Source organism: Camelus ferus, chromosome 34 (assembly GCF_009834535.1).
Source record: "Camelus ferus isolate YT-003-E chromosome 34, BCGSAC_Cfer_1.0, whole genome shotgun sequence".
Taxonomy (NCBI): domain Eukaryota; kingdom Metazoa; phylum Chordata; class Mammalia; order Artiodactyla; family Camelidae; genus Camelus; species Camelus ferus.
The window spans coordinates 8,122,542-8,142,749 of record NC_045729.1 but is presented as its reverse complement, the minus strand read 5'-3'; the positions used below and the strand labels follow the sequence as shown (position 1 = coordinate 8,142,749).

General features: G+C 36.8%; 1 protein-coding gene across 2 annotated transcripts in view; it reads right to left on the bottom strand.

Moving 5' to 3' along the window:
• GYS2 (glycogen synthase 2) overlaps positions 1 to 5,132 on the bottom strand; it is a 39,724-nt gene extending 34,592 nt beyond the window's left edge. The window contains exon 1 of one of the 2 annotated variants that reach the window (XM_032473002.1): positions 4,638 to 5,132. In XM_032473002.1, coding sequence (XP_032328893.1) covers positions 4,638 to 4,755 — 118 coding nt within the window. In that variant the 5' untranslated portion in view covers positions 4,756 to 5,132. The remainder of the gene's footprint in view (positions 1 to 4,637) is intronic. The other variant, XM_032473001.1, reaches the window with a different exon arrangement.
• Between the last annotated feature and the right edge of the window lie 15,076 nt (positions 5,133 to 20,208).

Below are 20,208 nucleotides of genomic sequence, written 5' to 3'. Positions count from 1 at the left end.
TTTAGGGAGCTTTAGAGCAGTGGTTCTCACATCAGTCATAGAGGCCTTTGGAAATCTGATGAAATCATTCAGTCTTTTTCTCTGAAACAATACATACAGATATGAATGCACAATTTTCAGATACAAATTTAGAAGGTTTACAAACTCCTCAAAGTTCAATATTTTTACGTTTTTTTGGGGGGTGTATTTAGGTTTATTTATTTATTATTTTTTAATGGAGGTGATGGGGATTGAACGCAGGACCTCATGCATGCTAGGCATACACTCTGCCACTGAGTTATACCCTCACCCCGCTTGAAGTTCACTTTTAATCAAGGTCCCCAGCTTTTGAACTTCTGCCCTAGAATCCAGTGGCAGACTTACAGTCATAATTGGTCCCTACCACATCACTTTGACTGTAGTGTTCTATTTTTCCATGTGTCTTTTGTACCATGTGACCCAGAACTGTGGTGTCAAGTTTGAGGAGGGAGCTGGTGACAGTATTATGTCCGGCGATACGGTGGTGTAGACAAAGAATGTCACCCCCATGTCAGTAAACAAAGGACGTTGCAGCCACTGCAACCCCCCAATTGTGCACCCCAAGGGGATTCAGGATGGACAAAAACAGGATATTGGCCGTAGATAGTTAAGGGGCACATCAAAGGAATGATTTCAATGAGCCCAGATACTTTTTTCCAGTGGGGAGAGGGGGCAGCGGGGAGACAATACAGGACTAGAGAGAAAAAGGGTTATTATGGGATGATTTGAAATCATATGTGTGAAACTTGACAAGTGTAAAACACTATAGAAGTTAAAGAATATTTCATTCAATTAAAAAATTTTTAGGAACCACTTCTGAATACCTAGCGCTTTCCACTATCTAGAATGTCAATGGCTTCCCATCATTCATGGATGGAAAAATGTAACTCCTTAAGGCTAGTAACTCATCATAAACTTCACAGTCCAGCCCTTGCTGGTCTCTCCCATCTTCTCTCTTGCGCCCCTCCTTTTCTGTCTCTGAGCATCCCTCAGATCTTTGAGCAGAATATACTTTCTCACCTCTGCATCTTGGCATGTACAGTTCCCTCCCAAAGAAGGATGCCGTCTCCTCCGTCGTCTCTATCCAACAGCTATTCATCCTTCAGGCATCACCTCAAATGTCTCTTTGCTAAAGGTTTTTTCCAAGCCTCCAACTAGATAGAAACCTCCCCCTGCCCCCACCAGTGGACAGGCAGACCTCAGAGACATTAGAGGTTCAGTTCCAGACCACCCCCATAAAGCAAATACTGCAATAAAGCAAATCTCGCAAATTCTTTGGTTTCCCGGTGCATATAAAAGTTATGTTTACACTATTCTGCAGTCTACCAAGCATGCAATAGCATTTTGTATATAAAAAAAAAAGTACAGACCATAATTTAAAAATCCATTATTGCTAAAAAAAAAATGCTACCCAACATCCAAACCTTCAGCAAATTGTAGTCTTTTTGCAATAGTAACATCAAAGATTGCTGGTCACAGATCACCAAAACAATACAATAATAAGGAAAAAGTTTGAAATGTTGTGAGCATCATTAAAATGTGACACAGAGACATGAAATGCATAAATGCTGTTAGGAAAAATGGCGCTGATAGACTTGCTTGACCCAGAGTTGCCGCAAACCTTCAATTTGTTAAAAAAAAAAAAAAGTCATATCTGTGAAGCCTAATAAAACAGGGTCTGCCTGTGTGGTCCCAGAGCGCCTTGTTCTCTTATTCTTAAACTCACTACATTTGACTATAATTGCATGGTCGTCTATCCTTCTGCAAGTTCATAAATTCTGGAAGATTGGGAATCAATGCTGTACTGTTAAATTCTATGCCCTTCGTTTCCCAGGGTCTGATACCCAATAGACACTTGATGAATCTTTATTGAATAGTAAATGGGTGAATGAATAAGAGCAATAAATTTCAAGGTTAATGTGAACAAGTGGAAAAGGTGATTTCAAATTCTAAGAATTAACATCCAGTAATTTAACCACGACTCTCTCACTGGTTATATTTTACACGTTTCCATTGTTTGTTGGAAAAATTCTGGCAGTGAGGAACTTTTTCCCCCTCTCTAAGAAATCTTTTGCTTTCTTAGGTATGAATACATTCTCTTGTTTGCCACAAAACATTATGAGATGGCTGGAGTGTATTACATTCATTTCATCATGAAGAAACTGATGTTCAGACAATTTAAAGGTTTTTTTTTTTCTGAGTCTCAGAAATCCCTGAACTTTCTGACTGCAGGTGCTGTGTTCTTTCACCTACAGGACATTAACTTAGACACTGCACTGTTTTAATTTTTAATTCTTGCATAGTAATGAAAGAGAGAAGTGTACTCAGAGGAGACCTAAATGCTAGTCCTAACATGTTCATCTGCTTGATCATTTACTTCATCTCATCTACGAAGTGATGGAAGTTGAATTCATGATCTCTAAGATGTCTCCTACCACTGCTTTGAACAACAGGGAAGCAAAAGTTCAAGGTAAATTTTTAAAAGAAACTATAGTGTCAATGTATTGTCAGGGATGAACACAATAATGGTCCATTTATATAAAAATTTCTTTAAAATCAGACTGTAAATAAATATTAAAGCTATGTTGGAGATGATATCAACTTGGGGAAGTCACTTTTGTGGGTCCCCTTTTGATAAGAAAATCCCCTTCCTCTTGCATGGGAAATGAAAGAAAGTATGTAGCAAAGGCAGCAGGAGGTTGAAAAATAAATGTATTCATGCTTTCATGCCAAAAAAAAAAAAAAAAAAGCAAAAAATAAAACAGAACAAAACTGACAAAAAGCCAACCAAACAAAAACAACGTTGAACATTTTTGATGCACCAGGCATGGTTCTAGGCTCTGAGGTCAGCATGCATGTCATCAGGTTGTAAATTCCAGGGCTTAACAGTTAAATTTCACCAGTGTGTGTCCAGCACTGGAAGACAATGCCCCATTAACTTTGCTTAATGAAGAGAAAAGAAGGAGGAGAAGGACTCTGCTCAGGTGCTGGAACCCACACAGAGGTTTTCTGAACTGATTCCTGGTGCAAAAGAGTCCCTCAGGTTTTTCCATCAATAATCTGTATCCTTGAGTCCCTGCCTACTCTGTCTGGGATTTCTGTGTAGTAGAGATGGCCCTGTTCCCAGGAATCTGGAGCACATTTTAAAACCTTGTGACTGGAAAAAGAACAATAGGAACAGCTATTTGTAAAATACTTCACTTTTCCATATTAAGGTTTCTGTCCTTTTTGCTTCCTCCTCACTAAATTGCAAAGAGGAATTCTGTGCTTTGTTCTTTTACATTCATTCTGTGCATTTCTAACAGGAAGAATTGATATTTAATTTTGATTGGATGATATTAGGAATTTTATGAATGCATACACATGAGAACTTTGAACACTGAGCATAAGGTAAAAATCAGAACAGATGCTAAACAGAATTTCTCTAATTTTGAGGGTTTTTGCTGGCTCTGATTAGCCCAAAGGAAAAAGTAACATATCACATTCATGTTTATTTCAGATCCTTTAAATTACTGCAGTAAACATGCAAAAAAAAACCAAAATGAAAAACAACCATGTAATAGATCATACCACATATTATCATTTCAGATCCTTTAAATTCCACAGGTTATCACTATGTTTTCCCCATCAATCATTCAGGCCTGATTCTTCATGACCTGGAAGCACTCAACCTTCAAAATCATGACTTTTTCTTACTAATATTCCCTCAATATTAGTGTCAATAGTCTCAACACTTTTAAACTAGACAATATTAATCCACAAAGAATTGGTTTTTAATCATTTTACAGACACTTTTATTATAAAAATCATTTAGGTCACAGTCCTTTGCCTTGCCTTTTCCAATTTAGAACAAATGAGATTATACCTTTTTAGGAAATTATTTTGTCAATTTGATTTCCTTTTTTTTTTTTTTGTAATTATTATGTATATATAGTATTGAAGGAAAACTACATGCATTATTCTTAATAGGAGTTCAATACCATGCCTTCTGAGTTGCTTCTAAGTTAAAACTTTAATTCCACATTCATCCTGAATTATCAGAAATGCCATTGAATAATTCAAATAATTACTAGCGGTGTATGGAGCAAGAGTTTCTAACTGGGCCTGATCAGGTACAATTCTCCCTAAGATAAAGTACAATGCAGAGGGTATAGCTCAGTGGTAGAGCGTGTGCTTAGCATGCATGAGGTCCTGGGTTCAATTCCCAGTGCCTCCATTAAAAAAAAAAAAAACAACCAAAAAAACCTGATTACCTAAGATAATGTACAAAATTGTGCTTTTTCGCTGAGAAAAATCATTAAACCAAAAAAGTAAATATTAACCCTATATTACTGTCTTGTTATAACATGGATTTCAAACTTTAATTCAAATGCCCATTCCCTGGCAATGACTAGTATTTTCAGTTTTCTTGCCCTTCAACACATGCCCAAGTCTAAGCTTTCATTGCCTGTTGAAACAGACAAAGTTAAGCGTAATCTAAATTTATATTCCAGTTTAAACAGTTTCCTCTCTCTGTGGCCATTCATTCTCACTAGAGAACGTTCTGTGAAATCCTAATCTACATGCTGTCTGCATTCTTAGGAGATCTAGCAAATAGCCACTTCAGGGCCAGTACAAACCTTTATTGGTCACTTCCCAAGCGACTTCAAAGAGCAGTAAATCCTCCACAGGAAGTTGAGCTTCCCACCGAGGCAGTCCCCCCAGGGACGTGACAGACAGGGATCGACCTCGGAGCATTCTTCCTTTGGTTCTCTGACGGTTTTGAATCCCTCTTTCAATTAAAACTGCAATCCCCAGGAGCCGTGCGCCTTTAGAGACACTGAGGTTCAGAGCTGGCAGACCACCGGCTTTGGTAGCTTCTCATAGGAATCAACCAGCAGAAAAGAAAGCTCACGTGCTCCCCAGAGAAGTCCCAGTTAAAGGGAGACTTCTCAGCTCCTTTGATAGTCTTTCTGGGAAGGTCCAGTGAGGACAATGACTCCAATCAGTATTGATCTACCCAGACAGCCCAGAGCAATCACAAGTAAAACCCTCCCATCTGGGGCTTAGGTAAGCACCCCGAGGGTGATGGGACCCTCCCAGGTGGATCTTGATGTGAGCCCAGACCTTTAACCCTTGTCCTTTTGAACAAACTCCTAGACTCACACAGTGACCAGTGCTTATTTCATCACCTCCAAAGTGATCCAAGAGTAGCAGTTCCCCTTACAAAATTTGCAGACCATTCTAAGTTACAGGTAGAATTGGCTGGGACATGTTTCTAAGCTTTACATCCCTTTAGATTTCCTCAGAATCACTTTTTCTTTTGAATCCCATTCTAGGTCATTAAAATTTTTTTCCGGTTATTTTATTGTACATTTACAAATCGAATTTTGATGATAGGCATAGATCTTGGTTCCTGTTTTCTCAATTACTTTTCTTAAAAATTTCCCTATGAAAAAGTATAAATGCCAGCATGTCTCTGGGTATAACAGACAATGACTGTAATTTTGACTGGTCAATGATGATCAAGCTGTGATATTAGATTTAATGAGATATTAGAAATTAATTTTAGTCGTAGTTGTACATTTACCTCAAATATTATCAAATTGATGAAGAATAATTCAATGGATGTAAAAATGTTCAAATATGGGAAGAAAATTGCAAAAAATACTGGGTTCTGAAATATGACCAGGATCAATTTGTCAATAAATGCTACATATTTATTTTTCTGTGTGTGGGTAGGCATCAAACTACATATGTGCTAATTTAGTTACACACACAGATACAATCTGTATTGTTCCTAAACAGAATAAAGACATTCACAAGCATGCTTAGTTTTGAAATATTTTTACTTTACAGATTTAGCCTACAATCAGTATTTTTATGTTATTATTCCATATAGCAGCAGAATTGAAATTCACACAAAATAGCTTTTACTTGAGAATTGTAAGCAGAATTCTCCCCAGAATGATTTGTTAGTGCCATTACTATTTTTATTTTTCTATTTATTATTGCTATTTGTTTTTCGTTAGTACTATAACCTAAAAAAGGTTAGAATCTTTTATTAGGTCTTTAGCCATTTTCTGTATGGTGGGCCTTACATACTTAAGCATATTTTAATGACTCAAGGTAGAGAAAACCATATTTCATTATCTGGTATTAATAAATCAATATGAATCAAGTAAAATATGTCTTCCATGATTCAGTGACATATTTGATTCTTATCTTTGTCTATAAAAGTAAATTGAAGCATATAGATTATTATCCGTTCATTTGAGTAGTGGGAAAAAAAGTAATATGGCTAATCAAAAGATTCAAGTACTCAGACAGTAAAAATCAGAGAACAAATAATCGAAATGACTTTCTGCTTCACAGAATGATTTGCTTGTGTTGACATAACCCCTGTGAGTCCTGCAAATAGAAATGCCAATAAAACCAAACAGAAGAACACGTTGACAAGAAGTGAGAACGGGGTGGCAGGGCTATGACAGAGCTTGAAGTTGGCATTGTCCAGTCTCCGCAACCCTGAGACTGGTCCTTCCAGGGCTGAACAAGCCCCAGGACAGCTGATCCACGTTATCCAAGTCCCACTGTAAGGCTTTATTCACTGACTTGTGTGCCAGATACCACGTGATTGGTTGTCAGTTAATCCCTGGGCGGGTGGGGTCGGGGCAAGTCCGATCTCCCACTTACCAGCTATGAAACCTCCCACCAATTTCTTAACTAAGCTTTTGTTTTCTTCCTAAAATGGGGGTGAGATCATTTATGCAAGGGACTTAGTATTATGCCTGGCACTATGCAGACCACTTTAGTAACTTTCAGCCTTATTTATAAGACCTACAGTGGTCAATTAAAAGCTTCCCCTAATAGCAGAGGTTACTGTTGGAGAGAAGAGGAGTAAAAAGGAAGCAAGTTTATTTAGAGAGATACACATTCATAAACAGCACACCATCCGCTCAGGAGGGAGAGCGCCCTGCCGTGTGGGCGTGGTTAGTTTTTATGGGCTGGGTCATTTCGCTTTACTATGGCGTGCCCTTGATCTATTTCTTGTGCAAGACAAGAACCTGCTCTCTGGTAACACCTCCTTTTTCCCATTAAAATTTCGATAGAATCAATAGGACCACTTTTTTTTTTTTAAATATCAGTTAAAAAAATCAGAATCTGGAGCCAACATTGCGAAGTTGAGAGCAAACTCTGCCCAGAGTGGAAACCAAGGCCTGATGATACCATAGGTTGGTCAGATTGCTGGAGAGATAACATAGTCAAATCGTTCTTTAAAAAAGGGCTTTGGAGTCAGGCTAGTCTCAGTTAGAGCTGAACTATGTACTGGCTTGAGACATGGGGGTGGTAATACATCATAAGCTTGTTGCGGGCATTAGTTAAGAGAATGTATGCTCGTCCGTGGTACAGTGTCTTCCAAATCCTGCTTTGGCTCGGAGCTCAGAGATTGCAATCTGGATGCATGAAGTTGCGCATGGCAGGCCAGCCCAAGCTGCGAATCTGCCTGTGTCCTGGTCTCAACGCAGGAGATCATTGGCTGCCTGTCACCTAGACTCCCTTTTCTCCGAGTTCTACTTAGATTAGGGACACTAGTGCGGAGGTTTAGTTTCCTGACATTTTCCACCCAGTTCAGGATACAAAATGTGGCCAAATCTTTTTACACAATGATTTTATACCAAACACATATAGATATCTTATAAAACACATACATATATATAACAAATATGATGAGCATAACAAGGCAAATTACATATGTGATAATATTAATGAAGATTGCTGATGTAGTTATATTTGTTATTTCTTTTGTTTAATACAATGAAAGACACTTGAATATTAGTATGGCCATTGTACTACAGTGATCTCTGCCAGGTGGAGTACCTGCTGGTAACAACCTCTTTCCCTTCTAGTCAACGCTTACTGTAGTTATCTGCACCAGAGAATCAGTCCTACCCAGCCCTGATGAGACCAGCAACGCACAGGACCCCAATTAACTCCTGATACCATCAATGTTCATCAGATGTTCCCCTGAGAATACATATTTTTGGATCTACCTGTTTCTACCAATCTAGTAAGTCTCCACTTTTGTGTGCAGAAGGCATAAAAGCCTGTTTTTATTAAACACAAATCCTTGGATGCGATAGTGTCAGATCAAAAGGAAAAGACATTACTCAGCCCTGTTAGAAACACAATTCTGTAGGAAAATCAGATTTTAAAACTTGATGTTAGATATATTCATATTGAAATTAAAAAAAACGTATCTTTCAGAATGTGAAAATGAATATATGTATGTATATCTATGATTGAAACATTATGCTGTACACCAGAAATGGACACATTGCAAACTGACTATACTTCAGTAAAAAAGGATGCAAAAAAAAAAAAACTCTTATCTTTCACAAGGTCAGTACCAGGCTATTTCTCAATCACTGCACTTGGAAGAGAAGAAGTATTACTTTATGTGGTTGGCAATTCCACACGCACTTTATCTAGAAAACAAGTTATTCCTGTAACACTGAAATGGTTCCCAAGGAATACTGTGGGATCACTCTCTTGATATGTTTATAAAACTTTTTAGTGTTGATTTAGATGGAAGCCTGAGAAGAGGAGAGAGGTATTAAAAAATGCCAAGAGATTTTTTTCTAAGTCCATGTGAGCTAGCAGACTTATGGCAACTATGTTCTGTTATTTGCTTTATGAGGTCTTTCTAACACAGAACTAGAAGGTAAGTATGTGTGGGAGGAAAATATAATTCCAGTACATTGATATCTTAGTGATTGAGAGCATGGGTTTGACTCTTGGGGTTGTCTTTTTTTTAGATGTGTGATTGCAGTCAACTATTCTAAATAAAGTCCATGTTTCACCAAACATGTATATAGCTGCCTAGTGGAAAACGCACATGAATAGGGGAGGGAAATAGCTCAGTGGTAGAGCACATGCTTAGCATATAGGAAGTCCTGCGTTCAATCCCCAGTACCTGCATTAAAAAAAACCCCCACATATAGTGCAGTAAGCCAGAAAGAGAAAGAAAAATACCATATGATGTCACTCATATGTGGGATCTGAAAAAAAAAAAAAAGAAAGAAAGAAAGAAAAAAGAGGACACTAATAAATTCATCTACAAAACAGAAACAGACTCAGACATAGTAAACAATCTTATGGTTACTGGGGAAAAAGGAGTGGGAAGGGATAAATTTGGGAGTTTGAGATTTGCAAATGTTAATCACTATATACAGGAATAAATTTAAAAAAGCAAATTTCTTCTATATAGCACAGGGAACTATATTCAATAACTTGTAATAACCTTTAATGAAAAAGAATATGAAAACAAATATATGTATATATATATATATATATACATGCAAAAAACCCACATATGAATAAATAAATCAGGGATGAATAAAGAAGTGAATGATAAAGATAATGCTTCTCGCCCTATAATCCAAAGGACATGTTAACATTATTATAATAAAAAACTTTTTCTTTCTTTTAATTTTAGAGCCAATATCTAGAAACTTTAGCTTGGCTTGCAAAAACAAGTTTATTTCATGAATAAAAACAAACTTTAAGAATGCTTCCTTTTTAAACTATATTCGATATCTGGTAGTAACCTATGGTGAAAAAGAATATGAAAACAAACATATGTATGTTCCTACATGACTGAAGTATTGTGCTGTACTCCAGAAATTGACACAACATTCTAAACAGATTGTACTTTAATAAAAATGTATTTTTAAAAAGACTGTTTCTTTTTAGATTGTGTACTAAATTGGCTTTCTCATTCATCCTGGGACTATGGCCACCTGGCTGAGACACAACCCCCCATCTTCTGGAGACAGGGTGTAGACAGGGAACTAATTTTTCACCAAAGGAATGTGAGCAGGATAGATTTATGCTGCTGACCCCAGAAAATCCCGTGTTTCATGAAAAATGTTATTCTTGAAAATGTATCATATAACATCCTAATAGCTAAATAGTAGTTCTTTTGTAAGGGGCAGCATATTCCTGAGGGTGAATCAATCAGAGAAGATTAACTGCAATATAAGCAGATACCACTCAGGTAAGTTCAGGAAATGAATAATCACTAATCTACATAAAGTAGATAAACAACAAGTTTATAGTGTATAGCACAAGAAACTATACTCAATATCTTGTAGCAACATGATAAAAAAGAATATGAAAAGGAATATATGTAAAAAAAAAGATATAAGCATGCAGTGTCTTTTAAAATAACCATGGAAGAGTTAAAGTTAAAAGCAATTTATTATCTCTTTGGCAATTAGCCTAGAAGTTCTTACCTTCATGGGAGAGGTGGGCAAATACATGGGGACACTAGGTTAGAGGTTTGCAATTAAAAACTGGTGTTGGGTCCTTCAGTCCTAGACCAAATTAACCTCTATATTGAAGTTCAAAGATACTGCTTGTTCAAAAGGCATTCATTATTTCAACTTTGCTCCTCATTAAAATTAAGCCTTGATAAGGAATAAAGCATACAGGTTTCACAAGCTTACTTGTGGAAAAATAGAAAAAGACCTTGAAAGTTGTTTTCAAAGTTTTTTTGGTCTCAAACCATATAAATCTTAATTGGGAATTGGCATGGGTTTTGTCATATGAATTGTCAGATATCCAAATACTTCCATAAGACAAAAACAAAACAAAACAAAACAAAACCTATGCCTGAAACTGGGTGAGTTCTACAAACTACAAAGCATGGCTTTTTAAGTTTGTGTAAACTGTTTGTTCATCCGTGGCATAGTTCATGACCACACAGGAGATTTGGGACCTGCTGGGGCATGTGCACCAGTCTGTGAACATATATATGGAATGAATAATTTTATCTTAACTGTGTAGAATTTTAGATATTCACCTCTACCAAAAGCGATCATTTCAAGTGAAAATGTTTTCTCCTTCAGGAAGGAGCAGAGCAGTTTGTAGAAAAACAGGAAGAGAAAGTAATTATCTGTTCTAAGCATCTGTTTCTTTCTCTCTTGGTTTTCTTTTTTTTTGAGGGCTTCAGAGGGTTGTTATGACTAGACTTTCACTCTTGTTAGTGATGGTAATTCTTCTTTACCAAAATGGTAGTTTTGAAAAACATCGTCGTGTAGAATTGACCTCCTTAAACCTACCTGACATAGGGAACTATATTCAATACCTTGAAATGGCCTATAATGAAAAAGAATATATATATATATATATGATATATAGCTCATATATCATATATATATATGAGTCACTGTGCTGTACACCAGAAATTAACACAACATTGTAAATCGATTATACTTAAATTTTTTAAAAATGGGGGAAAAAACCTGCCTGAGAAGTCAGGAGAAAGAGATTGAGTCTCCCCCGGTGCAAAGAATTCCTTCTCAAGACTCAACATATTATACAGAAATTGGACCTGTTAAAACAACATTCCGCGGGCAATACTGCTCACCCGGTTTCCTGACTCTGGGGAGCAGAAGCTTGAGTGCAATTCAGGAAGCATTCACCTAGCTGAGGGATATAAGGCGTATCAGTCTTTGGAGGATTTCATTATTTACGGGTTTTATAAAGACAACAGGGTAAGGTAAGCATGACTGAGTTCACATGATGCCATGAGTGATACGAACAATTTTTAAACATTTAACTTGAGCATAATCTGTGCAGCAAAACACAAGTGAAAGTTCCAACGTTAACTTCTAGTTTCTCCTGTGCAAGGAGCTGCTGAAAACCCTTAGCTACATGTGGATGAGAGAAAAGCCTTTCTTCTCATCATTTCTGGATCTTCTTTTTAAGATGTCCAGGTTCGATGGAAACTTTTCCTAATGTTTCCTGATACTCCCTACAGGAAATCACTATCTCACATCAGGGTCCTTATTAATACTTTCAGTTTTTTCGTTCAACATCTGGAAATGTTTGTAGTTTCTGTTGAGCTCTAATTCTTATCAATTTTTTCTCTTAACTGTGTCTCAAAGGCGTCTATTTTTCTCCTCTGCCTTTGTCACCACCGTGGTCCAAGTTGCCCTCAGCTGTAACTTGTTAACTGCCTTGATCTTGTTACTCGTCCTAACTAGTCTCCCCGCATTTATTTCCCTCGCTCTCCTTCCTGCCACAGATACACACAGTCCATTTTTCCATGCAGCAGTTAGAGTGACCATTTAAATGGGAAACTATGACCATATTGCTCTGGTACTTTAAATGTCTCCTCTAACTCCATCGCACCTGGATAAATCCATTACCAGCAAAACAATCAGCCTCTCCTCTTACCTCTCACCCTACCAAACCAAAACCAAAAACATCAGTTCATTCAGATTCTGCTTGGAATTCAAGTAATTTTATATTAGGAAGAATAGATATCTTTATGATAAATATCTTCCCACAAAGGAATATAAAATATCTTTGTATTCAGGTCCTTTCATTAGTAAATTATATAATGTATAAAATTACTTTACTAAAATTTATAATTAGTAGTTTCATCATTTCTTCATATAAGATTTTATTTTTATTTTACTTTCTTATTTATTCATAGGTATTTTAAATCCTTTATCATTAGTGTGATATAGGAAATAAGATTTTCCATTTCAAGTTTAAATTTCTTCTAGTATAAAGGAAAGTGGTTGCTGTTGACAGTTATCTTGTATCTGGCATCTTGTTATATCGTCTTATTAGCACTGATACATTCTTAACGGTGTTTCTTGGATTTTTCTAGGTAGGCAATCATCTAAAAATAGTCATTCTTTCCTAATATTTATAACACGCTTTATTTTTATTTGAGTGCAAGAGCTAAAATATACCAAACACTGCCAAATAATTACGTGTCTATAAATGACTTTACTGAGACTACTTTTAGTATTAATAGTTCAGTATAATGTTTGCTCTTGACCTCTGAAATGATAGCTTTACCATGTTTAGTAATTTTTCTTATCTTTTATCTTATTTTTACTTTATATTGATTTTATTTATTTATTTTTAATGTATTAATTTCAGATGTGGAGTTTTATTTAAAATAATTTCTTGGAAGTTCTTAACACTTCCCACTAATCTTTAGGTGGATAGAAACCCTGTCTGTCACAGTCACTTTGGTATCTCTGCACCTAGCAATTTGCCTGACATGCTATATACACACTCCAGAAATATTTACTGAAAGGATGGAATGAATAAGTGTGTCCTGGTAGCTTCCTAAGGAGGGTGCTGCTAGCTCCTTATTGCCCAAGGAACAACTTCTCTGTCGTTTTCATATTAGTGCTCTGTGATTTCTGTGGCAACCCACTTGGGATTGTGCTCTTTGGGGTTCAGCATTTTTGTGGCAAAAAGGATGTTCTTTCATTTTTAATCACCTTTTGAAGGGAGAGTAATTTCCTCTTTGGGGTCTGACCTAAAAAAAAGAAAGAAAGAAAGAAATTCCAATGGGCAAAGAAAGATACAATCGTTTCTTGTAGGTTGTCACCAGTTCAGAGCTTGACAATTTGCACGCTCCTACAGGATTCCTCCTAAACCAACTGCAGCCACATTTGAATACAGTGAACGACAATTCTGGTTGTCCTCTGCAGCTCCTTCTTCTGCACCTACATTCTCCATATCGAGGCTGAGAGCATCACACATTTCTAGAGCACTGGTGCCAGTTACTGTGCTAGGTGTTTTATGTCTATGAAGGACTTAGTTTCTCACAACAGCCCTGGGTGGAAAGGAACAATATTTTGCTCATTTTACAGATGTGGAAAATGAGGCTGAGGTTAATGGATGGGTTCAACGTCACACAGCTAATGAGTGTCAGAGCCGTGATTTACATCAGGAGTCTGGCGCCAACCACTGAGTCCTCGCCCCTGCCTGTTGCATATCCATGCAGCCTTGTAAATATCTCCAGACTTCTCCGGCTTCTCCAGTCTCCCCCTAGTCTAAGTTACATTCGTCTCTTGTGATGGTTTCCAGGATCCACTCTTGCCGTTTGACAACTCAAGTGGTTTTTGAAAAACGCAAAAGGGATCAAGTCACACTCGAACTCGAAACATACAATTGCCTTCACATTCTTAGGCTAAGGATTCAGATCCTGAACCTGGCTTACAAGATCTTGCAGAATACGGTGACTGTGTACTTCTGCATTTTCTTCTGTTTTTAACTCTCTCTTTTTTTTTTCTCGGAGCCCCAACCCCGCTGACTTTCTTTCAGTTTCTTAAGTAGGCCATGGTGCTTTCTGCCTCAAAGCCTTTGCACAGACTGCGCTCTCTGCCTAGAATGCTTCTCAGACCTTCCATCTGCGGATCAAATGTAACTGTCCCAGAGGGAAGCTCTCAGTGGTTTCCCGAAATAGGGCACACTTTCCTCGTAAGGCTCATTACAGTTTGTAACGCTATACACCTAGTTGTGTCATGATTTGGTTGGTGTCTTTTCCCACTAGGCTTCGGGTCTGCGGCTTTCCACCTTTGCTCCAGTGCTTCTCATTTTGCCTGGAACCCAGTTCACACTCAGTCAAAATTAATAGCTAGGCATACATCTGTTCCTGAAAGCATAGGGAAATTTCATCATATTTAGGCACTATTGGTTTATTTTTGGGGGAGGGTAGGGAGATTTAATTAATTAATTGGTCAATTAATTAGCTAATATTTATTTTTTTTAACACAGGTACTGGGGATTGAACCCAGGATCTTGTGCATGCTAAGCACAGCGCTCTCCCACTGGAGCTATACCCTCCCCCTACTTAGACACTTTTTAAAAGCAAAATCAGGAACATTTCAGTCATCAAGCATGAGCAACATGTTGAAATGTCACAGTTTAAAACAAGAAGGAAAAGATAGGTTTGGAATGGATTAAGGGGAGGAGAAAAGGAAGGAAGAAATGGACAATGCGGAGACATATCTCAAGCTTTCTAAGCTGCCGCTTGCTTGCAAGAGAGTTGGAAGTACTTTGTGAAGTACCAGGAACTCTGCCTCTTTCCCAGGGAAAATCCTTCCTTTGGGAATGATGCGTTTTTTTCTTGAGTCCGGCGTCTCCATGCATACCAGTGGTCAACTCTCAGGGGAAGGAATTGAGGAAGAGGAGGGAAGAGACCATTTTTCTTTTATTTTTAAAATTTTTTTCCTTTTTATTTAGTTATTTATTTTTTAACATTTTTTATTGATTTATAATCATTTTACAATGTTGTGTCAAATTCCAGTGTTCAGCACAATTTTTCAGTCATTCATGGACATATACACACTCATTGTCACATTTTTTTCCTCTGTGAGTTATCATAACATTTTGTGTATATTCCTCTGTGCTATACAGTATAATCTTGTCATTTTTCTTTATAAAATACATTGAAATCAATAAATATATTTAGTGTTTCTTGAGTACATTGTTTTAAAATCCCTTAGCCCTGAAAGATCGTGATTATTCGGACAGTCTAAATATTGCCAGCACTCTCTGTGGATTTGGAGATGCCATGCGTCTTGTTGCGTCCTTCTAACCTTCTCTAGTGGGTATCTCTGTGGAATACGCTCCCACACCTGCCCAGCCGCATGTCTAACGCGCAAGCCGGGACTCCAGTGCTCCAGCGCCATCAGGCTGCATTTCAAAGCCCCCACACAGCATTGTGAAGTGCTTCTCTTCCTGGACAATTATTGTCCCTCTGCCAGGAATGGTTTGCTGGTCACTCCTTCGGTGCCCCGGACCAGCTCCTCTTTTACCCTCTAGGTGTCACCTGGACCAAGATTTTCTTAATCTCTGTCCTCCTAAATTACCATAGATATTCCTCCTTAATGCTTCTTTAATGCCCTGGGCATATCTCTGGCTACGTTCGTTATAATGTGCTTTATAATGTTCATTATAATGCGTTCGCATCTGCCTCTTCTCTGTAAGACTGTGAAAGGTGGAACAGTGTTATTTCCATCTTTGAATCTCAGCTCCCGAGCACAACGCCTGGAACATGACAGTCAACAGAAGTCTGAAGGTTTTGCTTGTTGCTGCTTAAAGTATACATTTTTTAAAGACAATATTTCACCTGGCTTACAATGACTTGTGTGAAGGCAGCATATAATTTTGAAGCAGGATTAAAAAGAAAAACCAAGAATGAGGATAAAGGCCAGTTTTAGTGACAGAACCAACTCCCAGACTTTTAAGCAGTCAGGGACGGAGCTGCCAATTTTGATTTTGTGTTTCTCTTTACCCAAATGACTTTTTTCTTTCCTTTTTGGAGGAAAGGGGAAAAAAGCAGCAATACTGTCTTTGTAAGTTATACTCTGTATCTGGCTCTCCTGTGTATGTTAACCACTTAAATGTTATCATCCTGCTTCAGTTTTATAAGGATTATGAGGTATTCAATTCAAGTATACAATTATTTTCTCATTAAAATCCACTGTGTGTTGTGTTTTATATATATGTATGTGTGTGTGTATATATATACATAATATATATAACATATATAATATAATATGTATTATATATACACACACATATATATAATGTATATATATGTATATATATATATAAATAAAGAACAGATATAAAGGATATTCAGGAATAAAGTTAAAACTGGATACCATCATAGGTAAAATTCCTTGTAGTATAAATTAGCCTTGCAAATGTCCACATAAAACAAGACATTATTTCTCTTATTCCATTCTTGATGCTCACAAAATAAAGGGTAAAATCAATTTCTTTTTTTAAAAATTATTTTTATTTGGGTTTATTTTGGGGGGAAGGGGTAATTAGTTTCATTTGTTTATTCATGTATTATTATTATTATTTTTATTGGAAGTACTGGAGATTGAACCCAGGATCTTATGCATGCTAAGCATACACTCTACCACTGAGCTATACCCTCCCCCCAAAATCAATTTCTTAAGAGATTTTGTTTTTACAAAGGGTTTAGGTTATCCAAATACATTTTTATTATTAAAATTCAAATGACCTTACTATTTAGTGCGTGAGTTGAGGCATGGAGAAAAGTGTTTAAAGGCATTTAATTTAAAAATGAGATGTAAACACATTGAGTTTACAAGATGTTCAAAATTAACATACGGAAAAAATCATGCCTTCTCATGTATCAATATGAAACTTATATAAATATATTTATGTATAAAATAGGTCTTTTACCCCAAACATGTGTGCTGTTAATTTACAAGCAAACCAACATTCATTAAAAGATTGTGCTGGCACGCTTCTCCTGTCCCCCATCCCCACCCCCCACGTTATTATTAGGGGTAGAAATAAAATGTAATCTTTAAATTTTAAGTTAGCTCATGACGTTTCCCTGTAAAGCCCTTGGCAAATATATGTGTGTTATTTTTGCCCACTGTTAAAAATATCCTGCTCATGGTTCTGAAATTACATAGTTGATTAGAAAGGACCACTTAGGTCTTGGACATGAATTGAAGGCGACAGCTGCCGGGCATCAGGTGGGAGCCATAATTCCCAGGTGGCCATTGACTTCCTCATTGCTAAGAGGAAGTGCCTGGCAACCTTAAGTGTTTTGCAATGTGGGTGGCGGGGAGCCAAATACCGTGTCAGTAGAACAAACATGAAATAACCTGGGAAGTGAGTTGTCATCACCTTCTGATTGATCTTTTTCTCCTTGGGAGAAAAACTGCCTGTATATTTATTTATCCCGTCCAAACCACAGGTGTTTTTTTTTTTTTTTAAATATATTTCTTAGAAAGCTCTTTTCACCCCAAACTAGATTTATCTCAGAATAATCTCATCACGTGGATTAGAAGTTAAAAGAGCCAGGGCGTTGGAGGTGTAACATTTGAAAGTAAGTGTAGGACTGTGTACACTAGACTAAACATGAATGTTGTGTGACTACAGATATATTTGTTTTAGTTCTCTGATCCCTAGTAATAACATTTCTTGGTTATTTCAAATTAAATTAAATCTGTCTTCCAGGCATGTAAGAATTCATTTTTCCTCCACATCACTTAGTTAAATCTATTGGTTGAACATTGTAAAGTTTGTTCTCTATTATCTGAGCACAGATAAAATAATACAGAATACTTAAAGAGAATGGTGGTTCTCCAACCATTAGCTTCTTTGGGTTTCAAGCTAATAATCTAGAAATAAGAAAACATGGGTCTCAGTGCTAGACTCTGAGACACAGTGTCTATTCAGAAACAGCCTGTTTTGTGGGCTTGAATAGAGGTACAGAATTTATGTCTTATCACAATGCTTATAAAAAGTTATGCAATGGAAATATCCTATATACTGCAACATTGAATTCAATTTCAAAATTTCCCGAAAGACTATTATTAAATCTTGAAAAAGCTTGGTTAACTCTGACTTCTGTAAACAATAGCAAACACCTCTTACAATCAGATGGCCTGACCGGCATGGGTTGCTTCATTTTATGATCCAGGCAAGAACATTAAAAGAAAAAAAAAAATCAGCATTAGAGCCTTCAGAACGTTTCTAGAGGACACTTCATAAAAGATTAAGTTGTTTTTGCTGTTTTCCCACAGTGTAGGAGGCTGGAAAAAAAATGAAACAAGAAGACAAAATTAATTGATCAGAAATTCTGAAGAGTTTAATGTCCTTGCTATTATTTTTTACATTGAAAGCAATTTTAATATTTTTTTAATTAAAAAACATTAACCAGCAATACATTCCCCTGCTTCAACAGCCATAAAGTATAAAAATTGTACACTAGAAGGCTCCTTTTCATATGCCCAGGTCTTTCCACATTCCCCCTTTCCCAACCATCACCCATTAACTCTCAAGGTATATAGGTTTTTTTTTTTTAAATAACCTTACAGTTTGTTAATGTACATATGATCAAATATCAACTATGTTCTTTTTCTCCTTCCATTTTTCTGCAGGCGATTCTTTTCCACTATCAGTCCCCCTTTCTGTATTGATGTGTGGAGAGCGTGCAGACTCTTTTACACAATGGAAAAGTATTCCACTGAGTGAAAAGATACAATTCAACAGTCTTCGGTTGGTAGATATTTCAATTGTTTACCATCTTTTACTATTACAAACTATGCTGCCCTACTAACTAAACTAACGCGTACGCCACGTCGTTGTTCTCATGTTAGCATGCAGGTTTAAGTTTCCAAAACAGAATTTCTGAATCAAAGGCACTATACTTTTACAACTTGATAAACATTGCTTAATTGCCCTCCATGAGGGTTACTCACATTCCTCCCAGCAATATTCCAGTTCCATTTCCCCACAGGCATGTCATTAGGGAGTGTTAGCAAACATTTGGATTTTTCCAGGTAGGCAAAAAATGTTCTATCAGATGACTTTTAACCTGCACTTCTTACAAATGAAGTTGGAATTGTTTTTTTCTCACATATTTCATAGTCATTTGCTTTCTTTTTTGGGAACTGTACATTCATATCCCTTTGATTCTTTTTTTTATGGCATTTAAAAATCAGTTTCTAGCAAGTCCTCGTATGTTAGGGAGATAAACCCTTTGCCTGTGATTTGAATTGTTTTCCCTCAGTTTGCTGTTATCTTTCAACTTTGTTTTTCCAGGCAGGCAGTTCTTTTTCTCTATGGTTGAATTGAACTAGTCTTTAATGCCTCTAGATTTGGAGACTTAGAAAGGCCCTCCCAATTTCAAGGTAGTAAAGGAATGTACCATATCTTCTTTTAGAGGTTGCGTTTTTTTTTTTTCTTTCTGCATTTAAGTATTTGATCCATTCAGAAATTGTACTGTTTTAAGGTATGAGGCATGCATCTAACATTATTTTCCAGTCATGCTGTTGAGTTATTCATAATCTTTTCCACTGACTAAATCTTGTTTTCTATCATTCTTTAAAAAAATTTTTTTTATCGAAGCATGGTCAGTTACAGTATGTCAGTTTCTTGTGTACGGCATAAGGTTCCAGCCATGCATATATATACACACACACATACATATGTTCATATTTTCTAAATCATCTCTTGTAAAGTATCTCTCAGTCCACAAAGATTTACTTTTCAGAACTGTTGTGGTACTTGGGATTTTACCACTGTTCTGCCACGGTGAGAGTCAGGAGACAAAGGCCATGTCTTTAGGGAAATCTCTCTGTCTTCCTCTCAGTTTCGCTGTGAAACTAAACCTGCTCTAAAAAAAATTAAATCCTTTAAGAAAAAACGGTAACCATAGGCTCAGCAACAAAACCGTCACACATGTTGTGACAAAGAATTGTTGTACTTATCAGTGGAAGGAGGAGAGAAGATGGAACATAGATGATAGAAATTAGGTAAATTTCTGACACAGGGAAAGAACTATTTGAAAAACTGACGGAGATCTTTCAGAAACCGTGAAACAAAGAA